At 47.3% G+C, this 26916-nt stretch overlaps 1 protein-coding gene and 1 pseudogene across 1 annotated transcript in view; both read left to right on the top strand.

Annotated features, from left to right (window-relative positions):
• Positions 1 to 26916, top strand: part of KALRN (kalirin RhoGEF kinase) — a 605233-nt gene that overhangs the window by 213076 nt on the left and 365241 nt on the right. The window contains exons 4-5 of the mRNA XM_057544931.1: positions 7665 to 7857; positions 11244 to 11756. Coding sequence (XP_057400914.1) covers positions 7665 to 7857; positions 11244 to 11756 — 706 coding nt within the window. The remainder of the gene's footprint in view (positions 1 to 7664; positions 7858 to 11243; positions 11757 to 26916) is intronic.
• On the top strand, positions 5160 to 5274 carry LOC114236905 (small nucleolar RNA SNORA18; annotated as a pseudogene).

The following is a 26916-nucleotide window of genomic DNA, read 5'->3' as shown; positions in this document are numbered from 1 at the left end:
CGCTAGGAGTGCAAAGGGTCAGGGATGACATGCCTATTCATTGGTTCCTCATTGTCCACCATGGAGGCCCTCCAGACCTGGGACCGTCCTCACAGAATTCTCAGCCCAGTGGGTCAGGAGATGACTCTGGGGCATCAGATGTGGGCAGGACCCACAGGGACCCAGAGAGGCACCCAGAACTTGCCCGGAAGTTTAAATGAGGCTGCCAGGTCAGGAGTATGATAAGAAGCGGGAAGTCCATAGTAATTTCATGGCGATTTAGAAGTAGAGAGGGAAGCTCGGGAAGGCAGGTCTCCAGCGGGCATCTGGTTGAGCACAGATGGCTATGTTGGGGAGGGCAGCCACCTGGCCCTTCAGGGAAAGTCTCTCTAGGCTCATAGAGGAGGAGCTCGGTCTTTGCAAAAAGAACCAGAGAAATGCACTGCAAGGCCAGAACTCCCACAAGCCTGGGCTTGCAATAAATGACTCCCTTCAAGACAGCATGAGGCTATGGAGAGAGGAACCCACTAATATTTTTGACAGACTTCTGTATAGCAAAGCTGTTGGCCCACCTTGCAAGCATTGTTCTGACTGCACAGTTGTGTGCTACCTCCTGTTTATTAATGCCAGTCCTCATCTGATGTAGACAAAGTGTGTGTCATTAAACTCTCACAAACCACACCTATGAGAGTCTAGGTGTTGTCCTTGGATCACCTAGGGAGACTCCTGGGCCTCATCCCAGACTGATTTTCATCAGAATATCTGAAAGGGGTTGCTGAAATCATCATTTTAAACAAGGGTCCTAGGTGATGATGAAGTCAGTAAAGTTTGAGAAGCATCGGCATAAAGTGGCACCAATGCTGTTTCGAGGTAACACGGGCTTGCTGAGTGAAAACGGCCCCAGTGACATGTAATGAAAAAAAGAGTAAATGGTATAGAACTGAGTACAAGAACTATCTGGTCAAGCCTCCAGTCACTCAGTATACATTATGTCCTGGGCCCGGGAGCCCCTGAGAGTCCATGAAACAGTTCACAGTTGGAAGGGACCGTAATTTATCACAAAGGGTGAGAAGCTGACCAAGGGGGCCCAGGTCTCAAGCCCCAGTCGGGAAACTAGTGGGGCAGGGGGGAAGGTGCAGTGACTTCCTCTCTCTAGATCAGGGGGCGTGGGAGATGGAGAGGGTCGCTCACCCTCCTTTCCCCTCCTTAGGTGGATTCGAAGGCCTGCTGCTCCAATCCTCACCTTTCTGTGCTCCCATCCTCACCATACACAATGCACATTCTGCCCTTGAAAATTTAATTTGGGCTAAGAAATATCACTGAAAAGATAAATAACCCAAAGGGAAAAGGAAGGCTGCCTGTTAGGTATGTTCCAGTGTAAATTGGTTTGCTGCAACTGCTCCCCATGTGAGCACACTGAGTGAGAGGAAGGGAGGTCTGGGGGCATGGAGGCTTGGGGAAGAGGGGGGCTGGGGAGCCTCTGTGGGGCTGGGGGTAGCCAAAGAGCAGGGTGTGGACCCTGGTTGTTTCTGGAGTCAGGGAGACAGGGCCAGGGGAGGGTGTGCTCCAAATGCCACCTCTGATGATCTTGACACTTCCTCCCATCATCTCAGAGAACAACCACGAAGACTGCTTCCCTGCTCCACCAGTTCCTGCCCCAGCACCCACTGACACTGCCCTGACCAACCAGACCAAGACCTCTTAGCTGCTAAGTGCAATAGTTCTCATCTCAGCTAATGACCTACCTCTCTGCATCATTTGACGCTGTAGTTCCTCCCTGAAATCCTCTCCTCCCTGATTTCCTTTCCACTCCTCTCCTGGTTTTATCTAACTTCTCTGCATTTGTTCCTCAGGCTCATCTCCTGTTTTCTCCCATCTCTTAAAACTGATATGCCCATCAGTTCTATTCTGGACTCAGAAGAAGGTTCTTTTCATCTTACTTGTCTTCATTGGATGATCTCACCCACTTCTGTGCATATCTACTGCCACAGTTCATGGATTTATTCATTCAGCAAATGTTATTGAACACCTACTATGTGCCAGGCACAGTATGACTCCCAAGTCAAAATTTACAACCTAGATTCCTCTTTTAATCTCCAGACTATATTTCAAATTGCCTTCAGAATTTCATATATGTATGAAATTTATGTATGTATGACTGTGGCTGTGTTTCTTGAGACAGGGATTCAGGTACAGATGATTTATTAAGGGCATGATCTTTAGGAGAGACTCTTAAGGGAGTTGGAGGAGCAGAGTAGGAAGGGGCAGGACTGAGCAAGGATGTGGTCTCAGATGAAGTCTAGCTGGAGACTTGACTGGGGGAGTGAGAAGGCCCTGGAGCATAAGTCACACTTCAGAGTTACCCCGCCTTGAGGGAAAGGCACCCCTGTATGAGAGAAGCACTGGCCCCCCTGGGGCGGGGGTATAACTGCCCAGGCATCTTTTGGAAAAGTGCACCCATCAGCCAAAGGTAAGTCTCCTGACATGGTCTCAGGCATAAGCTGATTGCTGCAACACTTATGGAGCGGGGAGCTGGGCACAGTGGTCAATAAAGGGGCCCTGGGGGGACACCAACTATGTCTCCTCCAGCAGCTAAGACTCACGTAGTACAGTTCCGTGCCCGGCACCATTGTAAGTGCTTTATATGTATTAACAAACTTAACCTCTAAAGTAACCCTGTAATGTAGTTACTATTATTCACATTTTACGGCACAGAGGTTAAAAGTAACTTGCCTAAGGTTTCTTGATAGGTAAATGATGGAGCTGGGATTCAGACCGAGGAGGGTTGGCTCTAGATTGCATACCCTTAACTACCACTCCTTCTTCCTCAGTGTACTGAGTCTTAGCCTGGCCCAGGCACTGTGGGCACTGGGTAGCGAAATCAGTACAAACAGCCCTGCCCTCATCGAGGTTGCTTTCCAGTGAGGGAAAATGGACAATAAATGAATAAGTAAAATACATGACCCAGATGGTAATGAGTCCTAAGGAGACCAATAAATCAGGGAAGGGAGGTAGGGAGTGCTAGGTGACAGCTGCAGCTATAAATCGGGTGGCCCAAGGAAGACTTCACTTAAGAGGCATTTTAGTTCGAAGGAGGAGGTTTCTCTGCTTCTGTTCTCCTGCTCAGTCTGCTTGACTCTGGTTTACTCTCCCTCTGCACAGCTGCAGGGTAATCTTCCCAAATCACCTGCCCATGTTCCATCCCTGAATGACACCCTTCGGTGGTTCCTGATTGCCCTTAGGATAAATGCACCGCTTCTGCCATCGTACAAGAAGCGTCCTGACTTGAGGCCTGCTTCCACTCCTGCCTCTTCTCTGGAAGCCCTGCTTCTACCGTTGCAATGCCCGGACAGGGCAAGAGTACAAATGGAAACCCACATACCCTATGTCTAAATATTGAAAATTAATACAGCAAGCTAACGAACTGTTAGATAAAATGTGTTCTACCCTACTACCTTGACAGACATGTCTTCACAGCGACCTAGGAGGCCAGCTTCAGATTCAGATTTGTTGGACTCCTGAGTTCCATGCTAGAACTTGGCAGTACAGGGAGCTCTGCCTTCAGCTCGTGCTCTGCCTACCTTCTCACAGCCCAGCTCTGTCTCCCGCTGCGGGGGTCCTCATGCGTGCACGTGGACACCCGGTTGCACATCCATGTTTTAGCCACATCCTTGCAAATAGCAGCTCTTTGCCGCCCCTCAGGCCGAGGTGCTCATACTGGTGGTGTTCCTTACCCTTGAGGAATTGGACTTGGGAGAGAGGCACACATGGACCCAGGAAGTAGGTAAAGACCTTTGAGCTGAGAATTTTAGGGTTTCAGGTACAAGGAACTTGGTCTAGAAAAGGATGGGGGCAGCGTGGTCTCTTTCTGTCAAGTGTCCTCGTTCCCTGAGGGGAGGGTGTGCAAGAGGAGGGTCGGAGCCCAGAATAGGGCTCTCTGAAGCATTCAGACAGCAGTTCCTCATCACTCTCTGCCTCTCGCCCCTGTGCCTGAACCAAAGTGAATTACTTGAACTTTCTGAATATGCCATGCTCTTTTGCTTCTATGATTTTGTGATTGTGCAGACTGCAGAGTGGAGGTCATCCACTTGGATTCCTTGCCCTAATTTCCCCCATCTCCTATGAGCTCCCTAATCTCGTCCCCTCATCATGACCCTTCACCCCACACCCAGTCACAAAAACACCACACGTAGTGGCAACATGGTGGGTCACATTATATAGTGACCTGAGCTTGGGCTTTTGGAGTCAGTGGTCCTGCTTTTGACTCTGTGCTAGGTACTTACCAGTCATGTGACCTTAGGCAAATTCCGTGCCTCATTGTCATCGTCTCTTACATGGGGATAACCATGCCAAGTTTATCCATCATGAGGATAAAATGAAATAACGTATGTCAAGTGCCCAACCACCATCCCTGGCGCAATAAGTATGTGATAAAAAAGTTCTTTTCCCTCCTCCAGCTATGTTTCTTGTTTCAAACCAAACACAGAAAGCACCTTGGTAGATTAGCTGTTTTCACAGAAAGATGCCAATTAGGTTATCTCTCAGCATTCAGCCCCTGGGCCTCTTTCCCCATCTCCTGAGCTAGTGCGAACTTCCTAGAGAGTATTAGTACCTTATTTCTCTTTTAGTTGTCAGAATTCATTCGTTAATAGAGTGTAAGCTATTCCTGATGACCACATTTAGATGCTGGGATAGTCAAGCTCCAGCTCTTGGTAGCAGCAGTGACTCTTTGTTGTTAGGGACAGGCTTCTGTCATGTCAGCACAATTCTGGTAACAGCGATGGAGCCTGAGGAGCAGGTAAACAAGGAAGTCGGTCATCTCTAAGGGAGGGGAAGGCCCCCAGTCACCGTGCAGTGCCTGGCATAAGTGGGTATGCAACAAATGTGAGTCAGGCTAAACGAAACTAAGCCCAATGAGAAAAGCCATTAAATCGCAGTAGAAAAATAGATAAAAGAAATGATCAGGTAAGTCACAGAAGGCATTCTTATAGGCCAATAAGCTATAGCCAGTAATCAAAGAAACGCAAATTTAAATGTAATGCCATATTCTTCTTGGACAATTGGCAAAGATTTAAAAAATTCAGTGACTAGTGCCGATGAGGATACAGTAGAGGGGCGGCGGGGCTACTCTCAGCATTGCTGGTAGATATATAAGCTGATGTGCCCTTCTGTGAAGCAATAATGAGGATGATTAAAAAAGCTGTGGTGTTGGAAACGCCTCATAGATTAACTGTGTGGTTTCCTTTACTCATAGAACTACCTGTTAGATCTGTGGGAAAGAACTGCAAGACAGAGCTGCCAAGTAAACTACAAAAAACCTAACAAACTTTTTATCTTAGGGATTGGCGTATCCCAATGATCTGTGCTGTTCTAGGGTGTGATGGCTTAGGAGTGAATATGATTTGAACCTAATACATTTTTAGAGGGTGTCAAATTCAGAACCAGGCAGATCCATCGCCTGACCCTAAACATGGTCCTAAAGTAAATCGCTTGAGGAAATTGGATCCCAAAGATTACAGGTGGGGAATTTTGAAGTGTGTCCATATTTCATTGGAGATCAAAGAAGCCTAACTAAAAGAATTGTGGGCTGACGCACACGATAACTTCTTTTTGAAAGGGCTACTTTATCTTGAAGATTATGAGTTTGGAGGAACTAAGGTGATTGGCAGTGGAAAGAATCAGAACATGTGAAATTCCTTAAAAATTTATTGACTTAAATAACTTTGTGTTACACATAATTAAAAAAAACCCTTTACACTTTGTGCAGAAAAAAAAAAAAAAGCTGTGGTGTAGGTATTAGATGGACTATGTGTCATTAAATGTAACTGTTCCAAAGAAATGTTAGACATGAGAAACAATTCTGTGTTATAATGAAAGGTAGAACACTATATGGTATGCAAATTGCATGTACAAAAAAGACTGGAAGGAAATAGGCCCGAGTATTATAAATCCCTACCATTAGTATCTCTTATACAGATTTTTGAATATTCTAACTTTAATATAATTACCGGGTATTTTCTCATAATGGGAAAGAAATTCTGTAATTTAAGCAAAAGGCACGTTGCTTTTAGACAATAAGGTAGAGAGAATTATTTATGGAAGACACTGGCCACTTACTGACTCAATAAGTGTCAGAGAAGGAGAAGAGGTAACTCCTTTCCTTTGGGATATAGGATTTGTGGAGAAACAAAAGGCTCAGCTTTCCCCCTTGCTGAGTCTAATCCTTTGTGTCAACAAGAAGAAATGGAAAGAGTGTCTCTCCTCACCTGGGGAGTTTCCTGTGTAACTGGGAGGCCCAGTAAGCTGCCTTATGCTTGAGACATTCACACAATCACAGGAGCTGTGGTCTCTTCAGAAGTCTGTGACATTTTCATCACTGGCTGAGATTTGAGAATGAAGCCTGAAACAGGGTTTTGTTTCCTTTTGTAGCCTAAATCCTCCCATTGTGGCCTTGCCTCCAGTAGCTATAAGCGATTGGTAGGCGGTGGTGCACAACTATGGGGCATGCAACATGCACAGGGCTTTAAGCTACTGCAGTCTGGGTAATAGGAAATTAAGCCAAACAACCTAAGGAAATGCTACACCAGTATTTATATAAACATGTGAATTAACCAAAGTCTATTTTGAGTTAGAAAATAAATACACAGGTTAAATAAATGAAGGATAGAAGGAAAGCCCTCTAACTACCAAAACATAGACTTTCTTCCAAATTGAGATGTTATAACTGTTTTGATCTTTTTTTTTTTCTTTCAATTCTTAGGAGTTATAAAGTCCAAGTGTTTAAATAAACTTTGCTACTTAATAAGTTATGTAGCAACATCTTGATTCACTTAGCCCGATCAGTTTCTGGTTTTCAAGTTGGTCACTGTCACTTCATTTGGCCTTGATTTCAAGAGTAGTTTCCCCTGTCTTAACTTCCTGAAATGTGCCTTTTTATACCCTGACTCCTATAATGGAAGTACATGAGGCAACGGGACCACATCCACCGTTCTAAGCAGTCCCACCCTTGGCCATCTGAGAGTAATCAGCATGGCTCGGCAATCCGAGTTTTTCAAAGTTGACATACAATTTGAACTACAAGTAATACATCTTAAATACAGTGATGTTATCAATACCTTGTGTACCATCTCTAATCAATCGGTAGAATCGGCCTAGACTCCTTTATTGAAAAAGATTCTTTGGCCCAGGTTGGGTTCAGTGGTAAAGCATAGCAGTGGCTGCCATTGACGTGGGCCCGGGGAAGGACAGCGTTCATGCCAAGGACTGTCCATCGCAGATCTAAGGGCAGCAGCATCCCTGACTCTAGAGAGCTTGTATTCAAATGGAGAACATACGATTCATCCCAGGAGCAAGAGAGAGAGACAAGAATTAAAAGAAAATCAAACATAATAGTGAATACCGAAACTGTAAACGTCCCAACAAGTGCAACTGACTACAGGGAAAGCTGAGTTACTTGCTAAGTGCTGGGAGAAGGCAGATGCCCTTGGTCAGATGGGGTTAATCTCGAAAGGTTTTCTGAGGCAGTACATTTTGAGTTGGATTGGAAGGCAGCCAGGAGACCTGGCGTGAAGTTGGAAGGTTGGTCCAGATAAAGAGGAATGCAGGTTTCCAGATGCTTTTTGACTGTGTACTCCAAAGTCTCAGCGGCCCTGAGTGACCGTGCCTGACCTCTGACCTCCCCACAGTGAGGACGTGTGCAAACGTGGCTTCACCGTCATCATCGACATGCGGGGCTCCAAGTGGGACCTCATCAAGCCGCTCCTCAAGACGCTGCAGGAAGCCTTTCCAGCCGAGATCCATGTGGCCCTCATCATCAAACCCGACAACTTCTGGCAGAAACAGAAGACCAACTTTGGCAGCTCCAAATTCATCTTCGAGGTGAGGCCGACCTCTCTCTTAGCTCCCGTTTTCCTTCCCCTTCTGCCACCCACCCATTTCTCACCTGTACTTCTCCACCTTCCTACCATCCCCAACATGTCAGGGGCTGGTAATTCAGGATTCCTTGGCCGCTGTGGCCTTGCCAGTGAGAGTCTCAGAAGGAATAAGAGGCTCATGAGATTGTCCCAAGGGCACAGAGTCATTAGGCAGTCCTGTTACTACTGGTGAGTGTAAATCAGAGCAATTGTTTCTGGGGGGTAACTTTGTAATTTGGGTCAAACGCCTTAAAAAGAGTTTATATCCACTGATCTCTCAATTCTCCTTCTAGGAAAATATTTTTAATATAAAAATTAAAACAGAAAGGTGAAGAACTAATGATAACTATAAACAAAAAATGTCTACAAGGATATTCATCACAGTGTTTTTTGCAATAATATACACATATGTATACACAAATATTTACATGTATGCATATCTATACATGCACATGTGTATAGTTCATATCCTAAATATCCATTAATTTTGGCAACATTAATACACAAATACTATGAAGCCATTAAAAATCATATTTAGAACAACAGTGTCATTGAAAAATGCACATGATATATTGTTTTTCAAAAGACAAGTTATAGGGCTTCCCTGGTGGCACAGTGGTTAAGAATCCACCTGCCCATGTGGGGGACACAGGTTCGAACCCTGGTCCGGGAAGATCCCACATGCCGCGGAGCAACTAAGCCCGTGCGCCACAACTACTGAACCCACGTGCCACAACTACTGAAACCTGTGCGCCTAGAGCCTGTGCTCTGCAACAAGAGAAGCCACCGCAGTGAGAAGGCTGCGCACCTCAACGAAGAGTAGCCCCCGCTCGCCACAACTAGAGAAAGCCCACGCGCAGCAATGAAGACCCGACACAGACAAAAATAAATAAATAAAATAAATAAATTTTTTTAAAATTTAGGGAAAAAAAAGATGTTATAAAACAGTATGGGCAATATAATCTGAAATTGGTTTTTAAGAGTATAGTATATGGAGAGGAAGACTGAGAGATACATGAAAATGGTTAACAGTGCTTTATTTGAGGTGGCTGGATTATGTTTTTCTACTTTCTTTTGACAATTTTGTATTACTTTTATACTCAGAGAAAACATGTTTTTTAACTTGATTTTTCTAGAGGCCATATGTGTCCGCTGAGAATTTTTAATGACAACACATTAAATCGATGATTTAGGAACCTTTGTTCCAGCCAAATCCGAGCTGTTCTCCTTTCTCGGAACTCTGGCCCCCATCTGCAAGAGGACGAACCCTGTGTACGTGTGTGTTGGAAAGGCAGAGCTGCTCTTAATCTAGCAGCAACTTCTCGTTCCAGACGTTTGTCCCCAGGGGCCGGGAGCGCCTTTGTGTGGGGTGGTGGCCCCAACAGGTTGTGATTTGAACACAGCAACCTGACCACCTGAGAGGCAGTTCTCTGTGTAAATAACACGAGAAATTTGACTTGGTATAAAAACAGTTAACTCTCATGCTCCCCCAGAACCCCTTCCCAATGCTAGGAGTCCTGTAGGGAAATAAATGCTTTGTGTATTTTTGGTTTGTTTATACAGAAGCGGTGACAACAGGCCTATAAATTTATTAGCTGAAGCGACTGGAAACAATCTTTCCAAGTCTTGAAACTTTTGCTTCGGCGTAGCTGCCCAGCTTTTCCCATCTCCCTGCACCTCCTTCACCCCAAACTTAGCAAGCTTGTCTTTGCCTCCTAAACAAGAAGAGCAGGAGACAGAGGTGGGGGCTTCCAACTCGGAAGAATATTTATGAAGCAGTGTTTTATAAAGAGCAGATGCAGTACTTAGTGCAGACCGAGATGGTAGGTGCTACAGAGATGAGAGTCCAGGCTTGTTCAGTGGCAGATACTTAATGAATAATTAGTGAATAATCACGGGAGACTTCCTGGAAGTGGTAAACTTTGAGCCAAATTCAAAGGGGAAAGGGCTGTAACACAGGGCTTGTCAGGGTTTAATGCACAGAGTCTCCTGGGGATCTTGTTAAATGCACATTCTGACCCAGGAGGTCTAGGTGGGGCCTGAGATCCTGCATTTCTAATAAGCTCCCAGGTGGTGCCAATGTTGCTGGTTTGAGGGCTGCATTTTGAGTTGCAGGGATCTAGATCGGCAGAGGTTTGTGTCACTGGTTGCACGTTAGGAGCTTTTAAAACTACCCATGCCCAAGCTCCAGTCCAGGCTAACTAAATCAGAGTTTCTAGGGGTGGGGCTTGAGCATCAGTGTTTTTTTAAACTCCCCAAGGGACTCTGATGAGACATAGGCAGCTCCTTCCTGTGCCTTTGGAAGGAGATAGAAGGAAAAGGGAGAACAGGAGGCGATGCTCAGAGAGCAGCAAGACAGAGGGAGACGAACTGCTTTTAAGGGTTCCAGTAAGGATGCAGCCTTCAGATCATCCTGATGAGCCCTCACAGGGACTGAGCACGTGCTCCGTGCTGGTGCCCTCGGTGCTTTACACACTGTCAAGTTTAATTCCAGCACAGCCCTAGGAGAAAAGCATTACCATCTCCATTATACAGAGGACGAAACAACGGCTCTGCGAACTTAGTTTGCCCAGGTCACACAATTAGTAAGTGTAGGGCTGGACCCCGAATCCAGATATTTCTCTAGTAGCCTCTCCTTCTCCAGGAGAGAGAATCAAGAAATCCTGTAGGAAAGAAACAATCTTTCTTGGTACGTCGGGGTGGTTGCCTGTGCCGTCATTTGCTGCTCTGTGTCCTGGAGACAAACATTCTCCACTCTGCTCTCCAAGAGCCTGTGGGGCTCAGAGAAAGCCGAGGGCCCAGGCTCCCTGTCCCCCGAGCCCTGTTTGTTCACTGCATCAGAGAAGGGCATCTGCTTGTGGGAAGAGGCAGGAAGATCGCCTCTGAGACCCTTGCAGCCCAAGACTGACCCACACTGCTTAATCCAACCATGAGGATATCCTAGGTTTTAAAGCTATTGAGAACTAGACCCTCTAAAATTAGATTCAGTCTGTTCTTCCAGCTTCTGATTCTAGCGTCCTAAGCCGTGTTGTGGCAGACTTGGGGATGGGAAGGAGGAAGATGAGGGCAGTAGGAACATAAAGGCAGTCTTCCCTTCAATGGCAAATGGTGAGCAGGTGGAGAGGCTCTTTGAACCAGTAAGCCGGTCTTTTGAAACTGCTGATCTTAGCTGACCAGGGGGCTGCATACTCTCCCATTTGCCCTTTCCCAGGCAGGCTGTGGTCATTATTATACGGACTTATCTTGGCCTTTGCCCTTGACTTTCTCTCTTCTGCCTACGGCTGCCCTGGGGTCTTCCCCTGACTTGCCCCAGCATCCCTGAGTCTCCCTCTCTGTGTCTGCCCCTCCCAGACGAGCATGGTGTCCGTGGAGGGCCTCACGAAGCTGGTGGACCCCTCCCAGCTGACAGAGGAGTTCGACGGCTCGCTGGAGTATAACCACGAGGAGTGGATCGAGCTGCGGCTCTCCCTGGAGGAGTTCTTCAACAGCGCCGTGCACCTGCTCTCGCGCCTCGAGGACCTGCAGGAGATGCTGGCTCGGAAGGAGTTCCCCGTGGACGTGGAGGGCTCGCGGCGGCTCATCGACGAGCACACACAGCTCAAGAAGAAGGTGCTCAAGGCCCCCGTGGAGGAGCTGGACCGGGAGGGGCAGCGGCTGCTGCAGTGCATCCGCTGCAGCGACGGCTTCTCAGGGCGCAACTGCATCCCGGGCAGCGCCGACTTCCAGAGCCTGGTGCCCAAGATCACCAGCCTCCTGGACAAGCTGCACTCCACCCGGCAGCACCTGCACCAGATGTGGCACGTGCGCAAGCTCAAACTGGACCAGTGCTTCCAGCTGCGGCTCTTCGAGCAGGATGCTGAAAAGGTAGGAGGGTGCCAGCCAAACCTGAGCAGGGCTGGGGTGGGGGGCATGCATAGCTTTCTAGGGAGAATGACGGAGACTGCTAGTCCAACTTTTTAAAGCTCCTCTTGTGGAGTGTTTATTATGTGCCAGGTATTGTTCTGTGCTCCTTGTATAAATTAATTTATTTTAATCTGTCAAGAGTCCTGTGAAGCAGGTGTATTATCATCATCCCATTTTACAGATGAAGAAACTGCGAGGCTAAATAACTTGGCCAAACTAGGAGGTGCAGCATGGCTAAAGAGTCCACGCTTTTGCACCATTGGACGCTGCCCCTCTCAGGGCGTGCCGTGCGTAGTTCAAGCCGGCTGAGCAACAGAAGTAACAGTGCTGTTACCAGCCACAACAACATGACTTAGCGGTTATTGCCCTGCAGTGTATTTGACTATTGACAAAGCACTTTCGCATACAGAGTCTCATTTAGTCTACGCAGCCCTTTGGTCCTTTGAGGTGGCTGGTGGTGGGTGTTCTTTGATCTTGGGGCCACAATGGCAGACTTGACACAGGAATCCAGCTGTCTTCCATTTGAAGTCCAGGGCTCTCTTCCTGCCATACCACTTCTTTCTGGAGGTTTTCCCTCAGCTGCTGCACACTTTGTCAAGCAAGATATTTTTCCAGCAGTGAATTTTCAAAGCTTTCCCCTTATCAGGGAGATATGAGAAAGTGAAAAAGGAAAATACCATGCAGTGCCTCTTTGCTGAGAATGCAAAAGTATCTCCTCTAGATGCTCTCCAAGCTAAAGAAGAGAGTTTACTGTTACATGCACTTTAAGAAGAGTGAAAGGGGCTCTCCTACCAGTTTTCTGAGAATAACACATTTAAATGCACAATACCACTCGTAGGAATACCATGACTCTCAGTAACCTGTGAGTTTTACAGACAGCGTCTGATATAATGGTTTTGTGTCTTTTCAGAGCCCATGTTGAAAATGTCTCTAGGTAGTTTAAGTGATGAAATCGGGATATAAAACGATGTAATTATGATCCCAGTTTATGTAAGCGTGCTAACATAAGTATAGCTGGAAGAAAATTCACCACAGTATTAATAGTTTTGATTTCTAGGGGCAAGGCTTATGCTTGATTTTAATCTCTCTGTATAAATTTTCTGTGCTTTCCAATCTTTTATAATTTATAATCACATGAAAATCAATAGGTATAATTTTAAGAGTTCATGGCCCCTTTCTACAACAGAATTTTTGAACATTTAAGCCAGAGTTTGGAAGAGACATGTATGTAAAGGAGTTTTTGCACAACTTTAGGAGTTGCAAGGTTTCCTCTGGCCTTTCTGAGGGCTCTTTGCCCAGTGGCCGGGCAGCCTGGGTCTGACCCTGGCCTGGCCTGGATTTGGGGTTGCGGGCACTTGGACTACAGAATCCCCATCTCATATCCAAGTGAGGAGAGACAACCAGGTCAGGAGCCAGCTGCTCTGCAAACCCAGAGGCAGGTACTTTGGCTCCTGTGACCAATGTTGGAAAGGTTTGGAACATTTCTTTTTCACTTGAGGTCTCTGCTGCTCTGGGGCAGGAGATCTGCTTTGCATCCTGGCCTGAGTGCCTGTTTCAGTGAGCTGGGACAGAAGAGGAGGTAGGGGACTTAGGTCTGCCTAGATGTGTCTGAGTTTGAGGTGCTTCACTGCATTCTTCAAGTTCAGGAAATGGGAAGCCCACGTAGGGCACAGACAGTGCCCATCTCCGAAACAAAACAAAACAACATAACATACCTTAGCCCCAGAAGCCCCCAGGTAGGGAAGGCTGACCTAGAGTCAGCCAGGTGCCAGCCAGCCAAGCAGTAGTTGCTGCCACACATATATCCTCTCAATTCATGCTCATGAGAATTGTATGGTATATTATTATTCCTAATTCATAGTGGAGGAAATGGAAGCTCAGAGAGATGAAATGGCTTGCCCAAGATCACATTGCCATTTGGACAGAGCCAGTATTTTGTCTGTCTCCAAAGCCCACCCAAGCTCTTATCCAATAACCCTACTATCCCACCGCTCCTAGGGTCTGCCTCACGCTACCACTGAATGCTGCTGGTTAGCCCCTGAGTCCCCTGGCCCATGATGACTCTAGGGAAAATCTCAGATCCCATCTTCTAATGCTCATACGACAGCAGGGGCTCTTAACCTTTCTGTGTTCTGGACCCCTTTGGTCTGGTGAAGCCTATGGACCCCTTCTCAGAATAATATTTATAAATGTACAAAATAACATATAGGCTTGGAAAATAATTATTGAAATACAGTTATTAAAAATTTTAAGTATAGCAACATATGTACTTCTTTAGGAACATGTTAAACAACAAGATGGACTTGAAGTCTTATAACTACCATAATTTTGAAGTAGTGATGACCAAAACTGACATTTCAGGACAAACAACCCTGATATGATATGAGAATGTGTGTGTTTCTATTGATGTCAGAGGCCCAAGTATTGGTAACATTAATGAAGTTTGTTGCCTCTGTTCATAATTGAAGAGGATGCTCTATTTTAGTTAGAGGTGAGTAAAAATAAAGGCGTATTTTTTCCCTGTTCGAATCCATGATCCCTGAATTCTGTGCACAGACTGTAAGTTAGGATCTGTGCTCATACCTTAAAAAGACATGTATGTGCATGCATGTTTGTGCACGTGTTTGTGTGTGTGTGTGTGTGCGCATGCTTGTGTGTAGAGGGGGAGGGGTGGGGGAGAGAATATCTAAAACAAAACAGAGGGAGTAAAAGGCCGATGGGAAGAGGGCAGCCCAGGAATATTTCGATATTGAGTCAGTGGTGAAAATGCTGCTCAGGCTTGACCCAGCTGCCACAGAAATGTGCTGGGTGAGGGGCAGGGGAGGAAAACAGTCCTTTTAAATTGCTTCAAGATTAATTTAAAATATCTGTGCAGAACTAAGTGCCTCAGCCCTTGACTTATTTGGTGTTTTGGAAAGGGGGTGAGGAGGGTGGTGGCTTGGGTAGGAGTTGTGTGTGCAGATCCTCATCTAAACAAGGGCCTGAGGAAATAGTTCCTGCATGAGCCACGTCTTAGCCTCCCCTCTGGTGGGAGGCTTGTCGGAGGCCTTTAATTCCAGATCTGGGAAGCTCTTGGCAATTGGAGGAATCTGATGATCACCCAGCTTCTATTTTTGTAAAGGGGTGGGCACAGAGCCTCCCCTCTGGCCCTGTGGGTGACAGCGTCTTTCCCAGGCCTTGAATAATGGCCAGTGCTCCCCGTTTACCAGCTGGCCTTGGGAAGTGAAACAACCCCTCCCCACCTTCCCCTGGCCTCTGCAATGACCCTATGCATGCATCCCTCATCTTGGGGGTGGTGGGGAAGGAGCCATTCTCTCTCCCAATTAAGCATTGAGGGAGGAGGGACGCTGTTTTGCAGATAATTCATAAAGCAGGCCACCCATTCATTTAATAAACTTCTGCCAAGCAGCTGTCATGAGCCCAAAACAAGGCACTTGGATAAAGATGAGTGAGCCAGAGTTTCTGTCTTGGAGCAGCAAGTTGTCATCAAGTCCTATTCAAGTCATCAATTTATTATTACTTACGTCTGCTGTGTGCACCTCACTGTCCTAGGCACAGCCTCTGTGCTTAGGGAGTTTTCAGAGAAGGGGAATATTGCAGCTCAGGAATGACAGGAAAGCCTTAATGAGCAATTTGTGGGCGGGCTGGGTAATTCGGAGGTGATTCAAGTAACGCACCATGCATCTTGTTGGAAGATGAGCACCGCTGCCTGGGCCCTGGGCCCTCTGGTCTGTAACTAATGGGCCTGTCCTCCACTGTGTTCACAGAGCACAGGCCAGTCACTCCTCATTAGTCAGGCGCAGATTACGGCTCTCTTTGCAGCTCCATTTCACAGCCAGTTGCCCCCACTGCTGCAGTGGACCCTGTGTGATGAAGGTGTCTGCCCTGCAGTCACATCCCATTACAGGAGAGACGGGAGGCCTCTTTCCCATTAGGGGGCAGTTTGTGGCGTTAAGCATCATTAAGTAGACTCGTTGTAGATGTCCCCTTGGAAAAGGGAAGGATGGGTGCTGCTCAGTGGAGGGTCTTCCCTAGCTCCCTCCCCCTTCCTGGGTGCCTGGGGCACATCTTAGGATGGTAGAACTGAAAGAGACCTTGAGATGGAAAAGTTTACCTCCCATGAACTGTAGGAAACCAGCCTTGTCATCCTGATGCCGGCCATTGTGACCTCCTGCTGCCCATCTATGTGCTTATGCCAATCATAAGTATCAGAAAATACCAAAGCTGCTGCACCATCCGCCTTCTAATCTGGGGAAGGCCCACAATCTTCCAGTCTTTGTAGGGAAGGAGAAGTGCTTAGAAGGGCTCTGGGGCATAACTAGACTTAACTGATGGAGGAACGTTTGTCTACTTCGCTTCTGAATAAAGGAGGTTATACTGTTGTTTACCTGGGAGTCCCTCTAATCTTGCCCAAAGCCCTTCTGGAAAGAGAGAGTATAGTCCCACTTCCTGTAAGAGAAGCCCCTGTGAAAGAATGAACACAGCTATCCAGTGGGTTCCCAGTATTGGAATTATGCTTATTATCAGTTTATACAGCATGTTGTGCTTGTTTCAGGTGGAACACATCCAAGACAAGATCTTTATCACCACACTTGGGAGGATATTTAGGTGCCCACCTCCTCCATGACCAAGGTACCTGCCCAGATGAGAACCTCTCATTTGCTTAGAGGACCCTGGCCTTGATAGCTGCCCTTACCACGCCACCTGTGGGAAACCTCCCTTTGGAGAACCTAATTTTATTTCTTAAATTTTATTTTATTATTTTTTTATACCGCAGGTTCTTATTAGTTATCCGTTTTATACATATTAGGGTATATCTGTCAATCCCAATCTCCCAGTTCATCCCACCCCCCCCACCCCCCGCTTTCACCCCTTAGTGTCCATACGTTTGTGGAGAACCTGATTTTAAATGTCTTCCTGCATATTCACCCTTGCATGGTGAAAGTCTGTTCACACCCACGGGTGCCGTGTCCGTGCTGACATGGAGCCGTGTGAATGGGGGTTCGGATGTGTCCTGGGGTGCCACTTACCACTGGGGAGACTGCAGGTACATCTTCAACCTCTGACCCCCGATTATGTTCCCAACAAAACAAAGAGGAAGAGTTTGGGCTAGCTCAGTGTCTTTCGACTTTTTCCTGATTGCACAGGGCACTGTTCTCATGTCGATCCTCTCTGTCTGTGAAAATGTGTCTCAGTGGGGGAGGTGGGGTGGCAGCGTGTGTGTGTGGTCATGGTGGTGGGGGGTTGGTGGTGATCGACAATAGACTTGTAAGGGGGTGTATCAGAATCCCCAGAGGAGTTTGGTAAAGACCCCCAACCCCCCAAGCCAAATGTGCCTGCCTCCCCCTCTCCTTGGAGACTTGCCACACTACATGATGTCTCAGCCCCTTTACAGCTCAACAATTCTAGAGGAATTTTCACCTTTTTTGCTATTCATTCTCCCCTGTATATCTACAGTTGGCTCTTCTCTCTTCAGGGTTGTCGCCTTGGGGGATGATGGAAAATAAGAAACTTTTCTCAGCAAATAGAACCATAATCTGTTGAGTTCTTTTCCTGCTTAAAAAAAAAAAAGCCCAAGCTGCTGCCCAGGGTTGTTAGGAGAATTAGATGGGATGATGTGGGTGGAGGTGCTGGCTCCCTGCCTGGCCCAGCATCACTGCTTCCTAGACCTTGGCTTCCCTTCCTTCTCCCTGTGCTGTTTCAGTCCTGATTTACTCCTCAGTCATCTGGCGCCCCCCGCTGAGACCTCGCAGAGCGTGATCCATGCTACCTTACACATGAACTTGCTCCAAATAATTTTCAGTGATCCCTAATGGAATAAAGTTTTGACAGAAGATGGCAATTATGATGTAGGTTCATGGGGTCTCTCAAGATCACTAGATTGTGTGGTGCCCCTGGGTGAGGCAAAAGGGAGGAGCACGCAGGTCAAATTGGGATCATATCTGATGGGTCAGTGTTGGGGGAGCCGCCACATGGAAAGTTCTCTGGAAAAACGGTGTCTGTCCTTGAAGCAGCCACAGAGGAAAGCGATTCTCCCCAGGGGGGATGTGATCACCTGCTACATCTGAGACACTTGTCACCTCCTGCTGTGCATTATAGCAAAGAGCATATTTGTCTTATTCTCTTACAAGCTTGCGGCCAGAAGCACTCCTACAGTCCATCCAAGAAATATGTCTGTGCATTTTGATATTCTTGGAGGTCTGTGCAAACAAAATAATGTCACTTTCATGTTAGTCACCCTGAGAAAATATGAATATGGGGCCCACTGGGTGAAGAGCATCATGGTAGGCAGCAGGGCACTGCACTGTTACGTGCTTACTGTGTTTGTTGTGTGTGTCCTGTTAACCGTATGAGCAATTTAGGACATCCCCAGGATGCCCTGTCACTGGGCAGAGTACCCACTGCTGTTCCCTGCCCTTTCCCTCCGAGGTATAAACAGCTCTGATCACTCCCCAGGGCCCAAAGCAGGACCCGAAGTCTCCTTCTGCCTGGGGTGACAAGAACCAGTGGGGCCGTGTGGAGGGAGTGCACTGCCCTCCTCCCTGCCCCACACTTGGCTCACTGCCTCTTCTCTTCGTCACCTCTCCAACCCGCACGTCCCTCGAGCCAGCAGTGTCATTTGTCAAACTGAAGTGCCATTGTCGTCATTATAATACGAAATATTTTTTGAATGTCAGGTTTTAAAGTGTTCTCACACCCCTGACCTTAGAGATTTTCTGGTCTAGCCCTTCGTTTTACATAGAAAACTTTGACCCAGAGCAGAGACCCACCCAGAGTCACCCAGTCAGTGGTTCCTCATTTGGTCTCCCGTCTGCTTTGTGCAGGGCGTGAACGTGAGCATCATTTTACATGGGAAAGCTGAGACTTGGTGAGGTTGGGAGGTGTGCCTGGGATAGAGCCAGGTAGGCAGTGGGAAGGTGGGCCCTCTGCTCTGAGGCTGGGGCTGCTTCCCCTCTCCCAACACACACACACACACACACACACACACACACACACACACACACACACCCACCCACCACCACCCCCCACCCCCCCCCGCCCCGTACCTTTCCCCGGCCCTGCAGGAGAAAGGGTACGCATGCCAGCGACCTAGGAGGTGGCCGGAGGGGCGGGGGTGGAGTGGAGGCTAGTGGTCACCTGACCTGTGTCCTTACTGATGCTGTGGTAGGAGGGCAAACACTGTTTGGGCCTCTCGGGGGCGTGCTGACAAGTCTCTGTGATTCATTTGCCTGAGCCCTCGGTGTAGGGAGGGAGGCTTCCAAGAACTACGACCTTCTTTGGGGCAAGGTCTTTACTGAGTGGTTTGTAATTTCCTGCTTTTTTTGGAGAAGGGCTCCCGGTACCCCTTGCTCCTGCGTCCCTCCTCCTACTGAGGCCTAAACCACCGCCCGCCACCCCCCTGCTGACTGGGCTCAGGGCGAGGAAGTGTGTCCGTGTCCCGCCCAACAGAGGACACAGTGTCCTGTATTATTTCCAGCCTGCCGGTCCTGGGAATCTCTACTTGCTTTTTCTCATTTCCTCCCCTTGAACATTAGAAACATTAGATTCCAAAAATAATCCAAGTCACAATGTTCTGCAGGCTGCATGTGTGCGTGTTTTTTCCCGAAGCTGTTTTTCTCCTCCTTACATCCTTTCTCCCTCTCCTTCCTTCCCTCTGCTGCGTGTTGAGGCCCAGTGTCTGCTGCAGTTGCCAGGCCTGCGTGAGAAGTGGGTGGGGAGAGCAGAGCGGAGCGAGGAGTGGCAGGAACGGTGGGCACGGCAGCCTTGGCTCCCTCCCAGGTCTCTTACGAGGGCCGGAAGGGGCCTGAATTGTCATAGGTGGCTTCTACTTATGTGTGGACCCCATAGCACTATGGACCCCATAGTGACCCTTTGGAACCGAGAACACGGACACTATGTTTACAGTACTTTCCAGAATCCAGGTTGTCACCCTGATTCTGTCCACAGCAATTTAAGTGAGCTATGAAAGAAGGATCCTGATCAGAGAAGTTGTATGAGGCACAGGGAGAAATGACAGAGAAACATTCATTGATTCATTCCTTTGTCCACAGACATTGAACATCTGCTCTATGTCAGGTCCTCTGCTAGGTGCTGACCTGTACCCAGCCCAAGCACTGGATGGGGGAATAATGTGGGCAAGTGTAAGGAAAATCAGGTTCAGCATTGATGTGATTCCCGATCCTTGTAAGAAAAAGATGGCTAAGAAATAGTAACCACTCCAGTGGTTAGAACCTGGTTGGATATCAAGGTCTTTATTGCTTACTGGGCAGGGATTAGGGTTGGGAGTCTAGTGTGTGGCGGGGAGAGAGTGGGGAGGTGGTCCAAGAAGAAATAAAACATGTCAGCTCTGCCCCAGTAGGGGAAGTGGAAGAAATGTCTTAAGCACCCTTTTTGAAGAATGAAAGACATTCAGGTACAATTTATAAAGTGAAAAACAAACTGCATCTCTGTTTTAGGTAGGGAAATTTTTCAAATTTCTTCCCAGGCATTTTACTTTGGAGAACCCCCTTTCCCTCCTTCTCTTCACCTTCTATCCTCCCTGCTGCACCTCTTCTGCTTCCTCTCCCGTTTGTGACCCTTTTCTCTGCGCCCTTGAGCTCCTCCAGCCTGTGTTACCCCAGCCTTCTAGGGTGCATCCATTCTGTCGGAACTTCTTGCTTTGCTTCCCTTTTCTGGTCCTGCTTCCCTCCTTGGCTGGTTCCCTGTGTGGCTCAGGCTTCCCACTGAGGACAGAGAGCACAGGCCAGAAGACCCAGCCAAGGCTTCTAGAAAGAGCACTGCCTTTACAATCACAGAGACTTGGGTTTGAATCCCAGCTTAGGCACTCACTAGCTGATTAACTATCTGTGGCCAGTTCACCCTCTCTGAGCAGTTTCTTTATCTGTAAAATGTAGATTTTAATACATGGCTTAGGATTGTCGTATGGATTATAGAAAATGTATACAAAGCATCTAGTATGCCGGGAGCCCGGTAGGTGCTCAGCAGATGGTAGGTTTGTGGAGACCAGCTTGAGCTGGGCCATGTAGATAGATGGGATCAGGAGTGGAAGAGAGGCGTGGGGAGGCTTTTGTTGCAGGGCCTGGGAGGAAGGGCGGAGAGTACAGGGTCATCCACAACAAGGGTACTGGAGCAGACAGTGGGCAGTATGTGACAGCAGAGCAGGGAGGTGAAATAGGGCCCTGGTGCCTGGAGAAACTAGTAGAAGGAAAAAGAAATTAGAAGCGTGTGCCCAGGTTGGCAAGATCTTAGAATACTGTTGCTGAAGACAAGCCAATTAAATAAGTGCCGGATACTGTGCTGGGAACGGGCAGTTGGAAGATGAGCTGGAGTCGGGCCTTACCACACTGGAGCAGTGGGGGGGCGGGCACTGACAGACAGCTGCTACGTGGGGAAAGTTGGCCAAAGAACCTACCACTGCCGTGGGAACCACAGAAGGGGAAAACTTCAGGCCAGGTTGGGGTGCAGGGAAGAAGATGAACAAAGGCATGGTAGCCTCAGGGGTACAGGGTGGGTTCTGGAAACATCTATTGGTCAGTGTGGCTGGAGCTCAGGCTGCATGGGGAGGAGTGTAGGAGGGTGATGTCCATGCCATGTCGATTACCTGGAGTCACAGGAAGGGGTCAGAAATCTAGTCACACCTCTCCCTGAGTAACCAGGGACCAGAGGAAAGCTGGATTCTTGCCCTTTCTTGGTATAAAGAAAAAAAGGATGTTGATTTCCTCCATGCAGACCCACCTCAGAGTGGCACTTGTCTTATCCTAAATATTTCCCTGGGGCACCCCTTGTCACGAGGTGTCCAAAGAGGTGCAAACCAGAAGGACCTAGAATGGAGAGTGAGACTGGACTTGGGCATTCAGCCTCCACCCCAGGACATCCTCTTGTGTGCTTTGCACAGGCCCACCTTCTCACACCTATGTTTACACCGACCTCCTTCCCATCTGCCTATTGAAACCCTACCCTAGATGGACCTAGAGACCGTCATACAGAGTGAAGTAAGTCAGAAAGAGAAAAACAGGGACTTCCCTGGTGGCACAGTGGTTAAGAATCCACCTGCCAATGCAGGGGACACAGGTTCGATCCCTGGTCCAGGAAGATCCCACATGCCGTGGAGCAACTAAGCCCGTGCACCACAACTACTGAGCCTGCGTGCTGCAGCTACTGAAGCCTGCGTGCCTAAAACCCATGCTCTGCAACAACAGAAACCACCGCAATGAGAAGCCTGCGCACCACAAGGAAGAGTAGACCCTGCTCGCCGCAGCTAGAGAAAGCCTGTGTGCAGCAACGAAGACCCAACGCAACCAAAAATAAAGAAAGAAAGAAGGAAGGAAGGAAAGAAGGAAAGAAAGAAGGAAAGGGAAAAACAAATATCATATGTTAACACATGTATGTGGAATCTGAAAAAATTGGTGTGGACTATCTTATTTACAAAGCAGAAATAGAGACACAGACATAGAGAACATATGTATGGATACCAAGGGGGGGGGGGTGGGATGAATTGGGAGATTGGGAGATTGATACTATGTATAAAACAGATAACTAATGAGAACCTACAGTATAAATAAATAAATAAATAGAAAGAAAGAAAGAAACCCTACCCTAGCTGAAGGTCCAGCTACTCTCCCCGCTCTTCCCTGCTGGAGGGGGTCTTTCTGTCCTCCAGGCATCTGTCCATGCATGGTCTTATCCATCCCCCTCAAACTGACCCTGTTCCAACCCAATTATATTGCATAGTCCTGGAGGTCAGGGCCAGCGTCTTAGATAACTCTGTTCCCCAGAGGCACATAGTCAGTGCCAAATAAGGAGTGGACAGTGGCACAGTCTGTACTCACTAGGCTGCCTGGTGGAACAGAAGTTTTGTGAGTGCTCTGAGCTGGCACAAGAGCACCACCTACTGTTGAGTCGTTTCAAGAGACGTCCCTCCAGTGCTCTTGCTTGAAAACGGAGGTGTTAGCAAGTTTCATCTTGCAATGGAGAGAGAGATTTGGAGGCAGGGAAACCAGTTCTGGCCCTTTTTTACTAATCCAAGTGTGGGCAGATGAGATGACAGTGGGAATGGAAAGGAGAGGGACAAACCCTGGAGATAGTCCGAACGAAAGAAAATGGGACCAGGTGACCACCTGGAGGTCAAGGCGGAGAGCTAAGGGAACCACAAGGCCTTCATGTGAGGATGATGACCCCAGGACAGAGGTGGAAAGAAAGCCCAAAACACTTCGGAAGAAGGATGAAAGACTAAATTCAAATGTTAATTTCTCTTAAGGCACAGAAAAGTCAGAGAAGTGGTGATGAAGGTTACCATAAACATTACCAAGAGTTATCTGTTCATTGCGTTTCTGCCCTACTCTTAGGGACGGTGGCTCTATCTAAGCACAGGCGTTTACCTTAGTCCTCTGAAGAAGATTGTTAGAGAAACTGAGGGTTTTGAAGATTGGGCTCTTCATTCCTAAGTCTTTCCTGCGCTCCTGTGGGGTATGCTCTACCAGATGTGGTCTGGAAGCTGGAAGCACGACTGAGCAGGTCCTCCTGGATGTGCCTGAGCCTGGCTCCCTCGTGGTCCCCCACCTGTCTGAGCCCCATTGTTGAAGCTGCTGCAGGAAGAGGGGAGAAGGGAAAAGGGGAGTGCTGGCTCTCTTCCTCAGCTCAAGGTCGAGCCCACCTAGCACAGACCCCTTCCAGCATAGCACCTGCCCCTTCTCTCAGAGAGGGACTCCTGAAGGGAGGGCCACCTCCTCCTTAGCCCATATGGAATTTTTTTCCCCAGATGTGCAAGTAATTGCCACAGCTGATTTTAGTATGCGTGGGAGGACGGGGTGAGAACGTGTGACAGACACTCCATTTTTGCAGTAACAATCATAGTTACTATTTATTGAGTGTATCTTGTAGGCCAGGAACAAGCATTAGCTCCTCTAAATTAACTTGCCAAGGGCCAGAGCTCAGTTTATGCCTAAATGTAGCTCTGGGATAAAGTTGGGCACTATTTTCTCAGCTTGAATTAAATCGGGTTTGACCTCTTCAATTTTATATTTTGGGAAGTGAGTGAACATTCCCTCATGCTGTTCTTGAAAATATTTTATCATCATCTGTGGTTCAGATGGAAGGAATTTGGCCGCTCAGAGTCAATATCCCCGGGCTGCCTGGGCTGACTCCTGGCTTGGTTGGTTCTGTTTCTCATCTGCTTGACTCGCTGGCTCCTGGATGACCATTCCTTCCCCACAGTGGGGTAGCGTGTGTGTTGCCAGGGCTGCAGGAAATTTAGTCCATCCAAGCAAGCAGACTGGAAATCAAATGCAAAGAAAAAAAAAAAACATTATTCAAAGTCTGAATAGGCTTGGTGAGACTTTTCATTACAACACTTAGCATGAGGAGGGCAAGCCCGAGGAGAGTGGCCTTTTTTTTTTTTTTAATTTTTTTAAATTTTTTTTAAATTTTTTTAATGCTATTCTTGTCTGCTTACATTCTTTTTATGTATGTATGTATGTATGTATGTATGGCTGTGTTGGGTCTTCGTTTCTGTGCGAGGGCTTTCTCTAGTTGTGGCAAGCGGGGGCCACTCTTCATCGTGGTGCACGGGCCTCTCACTATCGCGGCCTCTCGTTGCCGAGCACAGGCTCCATCCAGAAGCGCAGGCTCAGTAATTGTGGCTCATGGGCCGAGTTGCTCCGCGGCATGTGGGATCTTCCCAGACCAGGGCTTGAACCCGCGTCCCCTGCATTGGCAGGCAGACTCCCAACCACTGCGCCACCAGGGAAGCCCGAGAGTGGCCTTTTAAGGCCTAACAGGAGTGTGCTCATTTTCAAGGACAGTGTGTGATTTGAGCATGAAGAGTTGCAGCCTGGGTTTCTCTAATCCAAAAGCAACTCTTTTTGTGACTGCCGGCTTATCCTGTCTGAATCCAGGGGAAGTGGGAAGGAGCTAGCATGTATTCAACATCTACCATGTGTCGTGCATTGTGCTGGGCACCTTCATATGTTATCTTTACCTCCTCCTTTGTATTTATCTTCTTTGACCCAGACATTGAAGGGTTTTTAAGAAAAAGGAGGAGAGGGGGAAAAGAAGGGCAGAGGGAGTCGCGTGGGAAGGCAAGAACCCTCAGTTGGTAAGAAGTCTATAATGTGCTAGTTGATTTTGTTTTGTGAGATCAGGGCTGACTTGGACTCCTCTTTGCAATGAGATAAATGACTGTATCTGGGGGCTTCAGTGTAGACACCCAGTTCAGGGTTAAAGGCTAATTTGACCTTATTGCTTTCCTTCAGTGTTTCCTCACTACCACTGAATAAAGGCCCAGTTCTGCCTTTCGACCTTTGCCTTTCAACCTAGGCCCCTCCCTGCCTTTCATCATCCCTCTCACGTCCTGCTCTAGAGCTCTTGGTACCTGCTCACATCCCATGCTGTTTTTCAAGCTGTTTCCTCTCATTCAGATGCCCTTCCCGTCTACACCTTCTTCACCTGACTAAATCCTGTTGTCTTTCAAGTATTGTTCAGCTGTTGTGACCTTCTGGGAGTCATCGTGCTTCTCCCCGTCTCTACCTCTAACAAGTTGGAGCAAGTCCTTCTCTGCTATCAGCCCATCATATACACTTTTTTTTTTTTTAACATCTTTATTGGAGTATAGTTGCTTTACAATGTTTCATAGTACTTGTCACACTTAAAGTTGACAGACTGTTGAATACATTTGTCTCCCTCACTAGACTCTGACCTTGATCTTTTATCCAGTCTCTAAGCCAATGTCTGGAATACAGTGGGCATTCAGTAAGTGAATAAAATATTGTACTGAGCATCATGGGCATGTGACTATATCAGAATTCTTTTGGCTACAAGAAACAGAACACTGGACTCTGTTGCCGTGTTCCATCTTTTAATCCATTTTGTCCCTTTCCCTCCTATTCTCTTTAAGATGTTAATCATGATTCTTTTGAAAGTTTTGTCTGCTAAATTGTAGCCTGATCATCTCTGGATCTGTTTCTATTGACTGTTTAATTTTTTTTATTCTTAGTCACTTTTCTCTGCTTCATATGTTGAATAATTTACTGGTTATTATAGATGATGTACTGTACAGACTCTTGATTAGGTTATCCTTCTCTAAATATTGTTAAGTTTTGTTCTGGGCTGCAGTTAAACTACAGATCGTGATCCTATTGAGCCTTGGTTTAGGCTTTGCTATGACACATCTACTTCCATCTTTTCTTTAATCCTAGGGTATAACCCTTATTCTTAGGATATGGGTCTTACTCTTACAGTCTGGTCTTTCTGGGGTCCCAACTGAGTGTCCAGAGCGTTCACCAAAGTCTCTTTACACTGTTTGATTTAGAACTCCTAACATTTCCTCAGCACTGTGTAGCCTCTGACGTTTCTGTTCAGCTCTCCACCTCCCACAGCTATTCTCTGTTAGACCTTCTGGAGTCTCACCTTGCCTATGCACAGTTTAGGATTTGGCCAAGGACCTGAAGGAAATTTTGGTGAAGATTTTTAGGGCTCCTTTTCTTAGCTCCCTCTCTCTTACTTCCTATCACTGTAATGGCAACCACCTTACCAGCCCTGAAGTCTAATCCCTGGTGTTTTATACCCATTAAGACCGCTGCTCTCTGCTCAGCTCCTGTTTCTGGGCTCCACAGTTTGGAAAATACCCTCAGGGAGAAAGCCAAGGTGGATATGGGGCTTACATTGTATGTTTCCCTTCCTTCAAGGATCATTGGTCTATGTTGGTTGTTGACCAATGCTTTTAACTAGTTTACATGTGGTAGAGTTAAGTTCGATGCCAGCTACCCCATTAAGAACAGGCTGTAAGTCCACATGAACTGTTTAAATAAAAATGAAAGTCCATTAGAATTACCTGCAGAACTCCTACTGAATCAGAATCTCAAGGGTAGGGCCTAGGAAGCTATATTTTTTTAAGAAAACGCTTTAGGTAGTTCTGAATGAAGGCTACGTTTGTGAACTATTGTGGTAGATACTTGAGCAGTGAGTTTGGAGGAAAGAGAAATCAGTATGGGCTCAGTTGCTCCAAGAAGACATCTGGAGGAAGTGAGACTTCAGTTGTATTTTGAAGGGTAGAAATAATTTGGATATTTGGATATGGAGTATTTCGTGGAAGGAAAGATGTCAACACAAACATGGGGGTGGCAAT

Source organism: Balaenoptera acutorostrata, chromosome 4 (genome assembly GCF_949987535.1).
Source record: "Balaenoptera acutorostrata chromosome 4, mBalAcu1.1, whole genome shotgun sequence".
NCBI classification, from domain to species: domain Eukaryota; kingdom Metazoa; phylum Chordata; class Mammalia; order Artiodactyla; family Balaenopteridae; genus Balaenoptera; species Balaenoptera acutorostrata.
Note: the sequence above shows the minus strand (reverse complement) of the source record. Positions and strands in the feature narration are given on the sequence as shown.